This window comes from Sinocyclocheilus rhinocerous, unplaced genomic scaffold, assembly GCF_001515625.1.
Source record: "Sinocyclocheilus rhinocerous isolate Xijiao unplaced genomic scaffold, SAMN03320098_v1.1 scaffold2515, whole genome shotgun sequence".
NCBI lineage: Eukaryota > Metazoa > Chordata > Actinopteri > Cypriniformes > Cyprinidae > Sinocyclocheilus > Sinocyclocheilus rhinocerous.
This window is the reverse complement of record NW_015637115.1, coordinates 532,697-541,056: the sequence shown is the minus strand read 5'-3', so window position 1 is coordinate 541,056 and position 8,360 is coordinate 532,697. Positions and strand designations below refer to the sequence as shown.

The following is an 8,360-nucleotide window of genomic DNA, read 5'->3' as shown; positions in this document are numbered from 1 at the left end:
GGTTTCCACAAAAATATTAAGCAGCACAACTGTTTTTAACATTAATAATAATAAGAAAAGGCTTATGTGAAACTGAAGACTGGAGTAATGGCTGCTGAAAATTCAGCTTTGCCCGCACAGGAATAAATTCCATTTTAAAATATATTAATACAGAAAATGTTAAAATTACAGCAGCCTTCAGAAGCATAAGGAACTTTTTCAAAAACATGGGGGAAAAAAATCTTACAGACTCCAAACTTCTGATTGCTTCTTATTCCAAATGCTTATTGATTGATTGATTGATTGATTGCACATTACAAATATTATTATTAGCAAAAACCTAATTGATCATCTTCAGAAGATCTTAGTATTTATTTTGTCTCCCTTTTGTTTTAGTGACAGCAGTACTTGAGCTGTCATGAACAAAACCTGATCCATATTATTCGTACTTCAAAGATAGCAAGACACCTGACCTTTAGTACAAAGGAGTTTGCATACTCAGTGTCACACATTTGATTAGTAGTCCAGAGTCTAAATATTATAGTCCAAATATCTCCTATTCATTTGAATTCATTTGTATCAAAATGTATTTGTTAAATGTTCAAAATACTAATACTTTAGTTTATTTCCAGGTTTAAATTCAATTGATTTTCAACTTTTGAATGCCACTGTACAGTGGGTACGGAAAGTATTCAGACCCCCTTAAATTTTTCACTCTTTGTTGTATTGCAGCCATTTGCTAAAATCATTTAAGTTAATTTTTTTTCCTCATTAATGTACACATAGCACCCCATATTGACAGAAAAACACAGAATTGTTGACATTTTTGCAGATTTATTAAAAATGAAAAACTGAAATATCACATGGTCCTAAGTATTCAGACCCTTTGCTGTGACACTCATATATTTAACTCAGGTGCTGTCCATTTGTTCTGATCATCCTTGAGATGGTTCTACACCTTCATTTGAGTCCAGCTGTGTTTGATTATACTGATTGGACTTGATTAGGAAAGCCACACACCTGTCTATATAAGACCTTACAGCTCACAGTGCATGTCAGAGCAAATGAGAATCATGAGGTCAAAGGAACTGCCTGAAGAGCTCAGAGACAGAATTGTGGCAAGGCACAGATCTGGCCAAGGTTACAAAAAAATTTCTGTTGCACTTAAGGTTCCTAAGAGCACAGTGGCCTCCATAATCCTTAAATGGAAGACGTTTGGGACGGCCAGAACCCTTCCTAGAGCTGGCCGTCTGGCCAAACTGAGCTATCGGGGGAGAAGAGCCTTGGTGAGAGAGGTAAAGAAGAACCCAAAGATCACTGTGGCTGAGCTCCAGAGATGCAGTCGGGAGATGGGAGAAAGTTGTAGAAAGTCAACCATCACTGCAGCCCTCCACCAGTCGGGGCTTTATGGCAGAGTGGCCCGACGGAAGCCTCTCCTCAGTTCAAGACACATGAAAGCCCGCATGGAGTTTGCTAAAAAACATCTGAAGGACTCCAAGATGGTGAGAAATAAGATTCTCTGGTCTGATGAGACCAAGATAGAACTTTTTGGCCTTAATTCTAAGTGGTATGTGTGGAGAAAACCAGGCACCTGTCCAATACAGTCCCAACAGTGAAGCATGGTGGTGGCAGCATCATGCTGTGGGGGTGTTTTTCAGCTGCAGGGACAGGACGACTGGTTGCAATCGAGGGAAAGATGAATGCGGCCAAGTACAGGGATATCCTGGACTAAAACCTTCTCCAGAGTGCTCAGGACCTCATACTGGGCCGAAGGTTTACCTTCCAATAAGACAATGACCCTAAGCACACAGCTAAAATAACGAAGGAGTGGCTTCACAACAACTCTGTGACTGTTCTTGAATGGCCCAGCCAGAGCCCTGACTTAAACCCAATTGAGCATCTCTGGAGAGACCTAAAAATGGCTGTCCACCAACGTTTACCATCCAACCTGACAGAACTGGAGAGGATTTGCAAGGAGGAATGGCAGAGGATCCCCAAGTCCAGGTGTGAAAAACTTGTTGCATCTTTCCCAATAAGACTCATGGCTGTATTAGATCAAGAGGGTGCTTCTACTAAATACTGAGCAGAGGGTCTGAATACTTAGGACCATGTTATATTTCAGTTTTTCTTTTTTAATAAATTTGCAAAAATGTCAACAATTCTGTGTTTTTCTGTCAATATGGGGTGCTGTGTGTACATTAATGAGGAAAAAAATTTAACTTAAATGATTTTAGCAAATGGCTGCAATATAACAAAGAGTGAAAAATTTAAGGGGGTCTGAATACTTTCCGTACCCACTGTAATTCTCTTGACTATTGTGTGCTCATCCTTTATAGTGAAACTATATTTGGGTCGCTCTGTTTCTCTAGCTGTTAGGTTAGTTCACCAGGGGATTGTATACTGTTACATTAATGGCTTCAGACGACCACTTATTTCTCCCAGCTGTGCATTATGTGCTCCATTTCTGCTCCAACAACCCTTAATATAATTACACACCTATAGAGCGTTCCTAGGCGTCACATGTGGCTTTAGTCTGATTCTGTACAAAGTGGCAAATGTGGCCTCACATGTGCCATAATCATAATTCTGAGGAATCATGTGTTGATGAAATGAATTGTTCATTTCTCATTTCAGCCATCCATCTCTCATCCTGTCTATAACGGCTGATTGCTGCCATTTTCAGTGTAATTAGAGCCGTTTATGGCAGGCTGCACTTAACTTGGTGCACGGATGTCTGCAAAAATAAATAATGTATGCAAGAAGAAGTGTTGAGGTAATGATGACCGAGTGATGTACACTGAACTTAACAACCACCAGCACTTCCATTGCACACTGAAAGTAAATATGCAAGGGAATATTTGTTAAAGCTAAGTGACAACCAGAATATGACCTTTCACAAATATTCATGCAGCTATCAATAAAAAAAAAAGTTTGTACTATGGTATCACCATGCATTTTGGACATGATAATATGACTGTACCATGCTATATTAGTGTTTGCGAAAGCACTATTGCATTATTATTGCCACCCAGGGATGGTTCTAGACCTATTTAGCGAGCTTCAGACCAGGCCCACAAAAACAAATCTATACAATTACTTGAAAAATAAATAAAAAGTATAAATAATAAAAAAACAATTATTATTATTATTTTCTACTAGTAGTAGTTGTAGCAGGGGCGGACTTACCCATTAGGCAAAGGTAGGTGACCGCCTTGGGCCCCCAAAAGCCAAGGGCCCCCTAAAATGCTTTTCATATAGGATATGCGCATTAAGCCCTGACACGCGAACGGTTGCTGTTTACGGTGTTTATTACCACGACAACCGTCCGAGTCAGTGGCGCCTGCGGGTGTACGGCACTGTGCGTGCCATGAGCGCTCAGACTGACCTCAGATTTGCCCCGCAAACATTTCAGCAATTATCATAGGCCAGCCTGTGTGTCCCATATTACACCAAATAGAGGCAGAAAATCGTGCTATACTACGCAAAAATGTGTGAAAATGTATAGGGCCCCATTCCTATATTTTGCCTGGGTCCCCCAAATTCACTAAATCCGCCCCTGAGTTGTAGTACTAGTATAAATGAATTAATTAATTAATGAAAGGCATACATGAATGAATTAATCAAATAAATAATCCGGAGTGAAAATGTGCGCAATTTAATAATAATAATAATAGCGTGTGTTTGCTTAATACTTAGTTTCTATTTCTGTTGTTTAGATTTTTATTTGCTGCTAGGAAGGATTATTTTGTTTACTGTCTATTTCTATTTTTCTTCTTTCGTTATAATTTGTATTTTGATTGCACTTATTTGTAATTAGAATAATAGCTGTTGGCTCAGAAGAAACTTTTGACAACAGAGCAACAATACCGACAAGGCACATAAGTATCTCTTATTTTCCCCTTTACACACTCTCCTTTCTGCCCTCTCTTTTCCACATCTATCATGTGTTTCCAATACATTCTTGTTGTCTCTTAACAACACTCTAACATCAAACGCTGACGGCAACGCAATCTTGCTAACTTGCATCCAATCTGCACCACTTCTATTGCACCTCTCTCTTTTTCTGTGGGTCTCTGGAATTGCCAGTCAGCAGTCAACAAGACAGACTTCATTCCAGCAATTGCTTCTCAGTCTACTCTTAGTATCTTGGGCTTGACTGAGACCAGGATTCATCCGGAAGACTCAGCAACCCCTGCTGCTCTCTCTAGCAGCTTCTTTCTCTCACACCCCCCGTCAGGTTCGGAGGGGTGGGAGTACTGGTCTTCTCATTTCTAACAATTGGAAATACTCAACCCACTCTCCCCTATGCAATAATAACTCCTTTGAATCTCATGCTATTACGGTAGCAGTTCCTATAGAACTCCATGTTGTAGTAATTTATTGCCCTCCTGGTCAATTGGGCACCTTTATAGAGGAGCTGGATGGGCTGCTCTCCTCATTCCCTGAGGATGGCAGTCCACTTGTAATCTTTGGCGACCTCAACATCCATCTGGAGAAGCCTTATGCTGCAGACTTCCACTCACTCCTTAATTTGATTTCAAACAGCTTACCACCACAAGCACTCACAAATCAGGCATCCAGCTTGACTTAATTTACACACACAATTGTATTGCAGACAACATTTTGGTAAAACCCCTACACATCTCTGACTTCTTTAGAACGTGTAACCTACATCCTGCTAAATGCCCCTCTACCGGTTACTTTTAAGGGAAATTTATGCTCCCTTTCACCCTGCCATCTTTCCTCTGTAGTGTCTTTCTCTCTTCTCTCACACAACCATTTCTCATCTCTGGATGTGAATGCAGCAACTGACACTTTATGCTCCACTTTAACTTCTTGTCTAGACAATATATGTCCTCTCTCCTCCAGGCCAGCACGTGCTACCCCTTCTAACCCCTGGCTGTCTGATGTTCGGTACAAACATCGGTCCAAACTCAGAGCAGCAGAGAGAAAATGGCGCAAATCGAAAGATCCATCAGACCTGAGTATGGATCAGTCTTTACTTTCATATTTCTCTGCTGAAGTCCATACTGCCAAATCTTCATAGTTCCACAACAAGATCAACCGCGCTTCAGACACACATAATCTCTTCAAAACATTAAAATCTCTTCTCTGTCCCCCTCCATCACCTCTTTAACAGCTGATGATTTGGCCACATTCTTCACAGACAAAACTAAAACCATCAGCAGTCAGTTCTCAACTCCACAAACACAGGAACTCAAACCAACCATATCAACTGCTAAAACTCCCCTCTCCTCCTTCTTTCCCCTCACTGAGGCAGAAGTAACGAAACTTCTCCTCTCCAGCCACCCTACAACCTGCCATCTAGACCCAATCCCGTTACACCTTTATAAGCAATCTCTCCTACACTCTTACCAGCATTCACACATATCACCAACACATTTTCAGCAGGCTCGGGTAACCCTACTGCCCAAAAAACCTACATTAAACACTTCACTTGCAGATCTACAGACAGTCTCTCTTCTTCCATTCATAGTGAAAACACTTGAACGAGTTGTTTTCAACCAGGTATCATTATTTCGTTCACAGAATAACCAACTGGACGTTAACCAGTCAGGTTTCAGAAGTGGCCATTCAACTGAGACTGCATTACTGTCAGTCACTGAAGCCCTGCAGATTGCGAAATCTGATTCCAAATCACCAGTTCTCATTCTGCTGGATCTGCCACTTTTGACACTGTAAATCATCAGATCCTCCTGTACACCCTCTCTTCACTGAGCATCACAAGAACTGCATTTCACTGGTTTGAATCCTATCTCACAGGTAGATCTTTCATGGTGGTCTGGGGAGGGGAGGTATCCAAAGCAAATCAACTGGTCACAGGGGTTCCTCAGGGATCAGTTCTTGGACCCCTCCTCTTCTCCATATACACTACATCACTGGGACCCATTATATAAGTACATGGTTTCTCCTACCATTGCTATGCTGATGACACTCAGCTCTATCTTTCATTTCAACCAGATGACCTAATGGTAGCTGCATGGATCTCAGGCTGCCTGGCGGACATCTCGGCATGGATGAAAGAACATCACCTACAGCTCAACCTGGCAAAGACTGAGCTTCTTGTCTTCCCTGCCTCTCCGACTCTACAGCATGATTTCACCATCCAGCTAGGTTAATCAACAATTACCCAATCATGTTCGGTCAGAAATCTTAGTGTAATCTTTGATGACCAGCTGACTTTCAAAGACCACATTGCAAAAACCGCTCAATCTTTCAGGTTTGAATTGCACAACATCAGAAAGGTCAGGTCCTTCCTAACAGAGCATGCTGCACAAGTTCTTGTCCAGGCCCTTGTCATTTCTAGGCTGGACTTCTGCAATGTTCTTCTGGCAGGACTTCCATCGTGTACAATCAAACCTCTTCAAATGATTCAGAATGCAGCAGCACGACTGGTCTTTAATGAGCCCAAAAGGGCCCACATCACACTTCTCTTTATCTCCCTGCACTGGCTGCTGGTTGTGGCTCGCATCAAGTTCAAGATATTGATGCTTGCATATAAAACAGCTACAGGTTCAGCACCCTCCTACTTCAACTCACTCTTATGAATCTACACCCCCTCCAGAAGCCTGAGATGTACAAGTGAGTGGCGCCTCGTGGTACAATCACAGAGAGGCACAAAATCACTTTCCAGAACATTTTCATTCACCGTTCCCACCCCCATCCGGAATGCTGAATCCCTGACAATTTTCAAGTGACAGCTGAAAACTCGTCTCTTTTGTCAACATTTGACTGCATCCTAAAAAAAAAAACTTTGCTTTCTCCTCCGTCTAGTACTTGTACTAATCTGAACAATGTCTGAAACTTTGTATTACGAGCACTTCCTGTGATGAATCGCTTGTTGTATTCCTCAATTGTAAGTCGCTTTGGATAAAAGTGTTTGCTAAATGAATAAATGTAAATAAATGTAAATAATTAGTATGAATAAATGAATGAATGAATGAATTAAAAATAATAATAATTAATTGAATAATCTAGAGCAAAAATGTGGGCAATTAATCTGTACAATAACTAAACTGTATATATGGTATACGAAAGATCTGCTCTCTCTGTGTATATACACCGTAAAAAAAAATTTCAATTATATTTTAAAAGAAAACACTATTTTAGTCTCTCTACTTCAAAATTTCATGTTTAATTCAATGTGTTACTTACTGTTTCTTTGTAATTAATTTTGAAATGTACTATAGCAATTTCTAAGAGAAAATCATTTTTAAAGCACTCAAGTGTCGAATTTCAAATGTCACCATCATTTCTACAAATTTATCTCATATCAATCTCTACATGTTTTATTTGTACTTTTGATCATTTATTTGTCACACCACTATTTAGGTGATGAGCATCTGATAAAAGCTGAAAGGTGATTAAAAATAGTGAAACACTTATTTGTCAACAAACTACAGTGTGCTTATTTTAAGTGCTTTTATTTCAGTGCAGTTCTCATGTTTGTGTAGTTTCAATGTTATGTCTGTTTTGCTGGGGCCCATTTTTTATGATCTTTCATGGGCCCCACAAACCCATGAGCCGACCCTGTTTTGAGCCCACCTTGCCATGTCTCTTGTGATTGTTGAGTGTGTGTAGCAATGTATATAACCAGCCGTGAGTCTACATGGGCCCACAACATTTGAAAAATAACCCCACTGACCACCTTTCAAGTTCTGCATAGCCAAGCAAGGCTCCCATTTTCATCAGTGTCTCTGAAACATGCTTGATTTGTTGATTTCCGTCTCTCCAGATGACTGCGCCTCCATCCTGCTGGCTTGCCTGTACTGCCGCTTCTGTGATGTTATGGCCATGCTGCCTGACACTTGTGAGCGGGCGTTTGGCCGCTGCTTCCCCTCTTACAAGTATTACAGCACCTCGGATGAGCCGTCCAAAGGAAAAGACTGCTGCAGCTGTAACGTGGATTTTGACTGTGGTTTCATGAACTCCTGTCAAGATGCCAGTGAGCTGATAGAGCTGGCGATGGAGATATCTGAGGTCTGCTACCGCTAACAGCCTCTTAGCTGTCTGGAGATCAGAGCAAATCATTCAGGATGGAGATTCTCCATCGGTGCTTGATTCCCGATTCCACATGGTGTGCGTTTCAAAACGAGTTGCTTATTTTGAAAAAACAGGGTAAATTGTCACCTCTTCTTTTTGGCAACAAAATAAAGCATGTGACAGCATTTTCAGGACAAGATCATCATGTAATTTAAGGAAAGTACTTGGTGAATATATTTGCAATTCTTCTTATGGGAATTCGTTTTGCGTCCATGTGATGTGATGTGAAAACTAAACCTATATGTGAACGTTTAACCTATCCATTGTGTAAAGCAGTGGTTCCCAACCCTGGTCCTGGAGGCACCCCAACACTGCAC

The 8,360-nt window shown here is 40.9% G+C and overlaps 1 protein-coding gene across 1 annotated transcript in view; it reads left to right on the top strand.

Annotated features, from left to right (window-relative positions):
* The window catches only part of LOC107748451 (myoD family inhibitor domain-containing protein-like), a 12,894-nt gene extending 4,601 nt beyond the window's left edge, over nt 1-8,293 (top strand). The window contains exon 3 of the mRNA XM_016563223.1: nt 7,736-8,293. Within this exon, the coding sequence (XP_016418709.1) occupies nt 7,736-7,995 (260 nt within the window). The 3' untranslated portion in view covers nt 7,996-8,293. The remainder of the gene's footprint in view (nt 1-7,735) is intronic.
* Nucleotides 8,294-8,360: the final 67 nt, after the last annotated feature.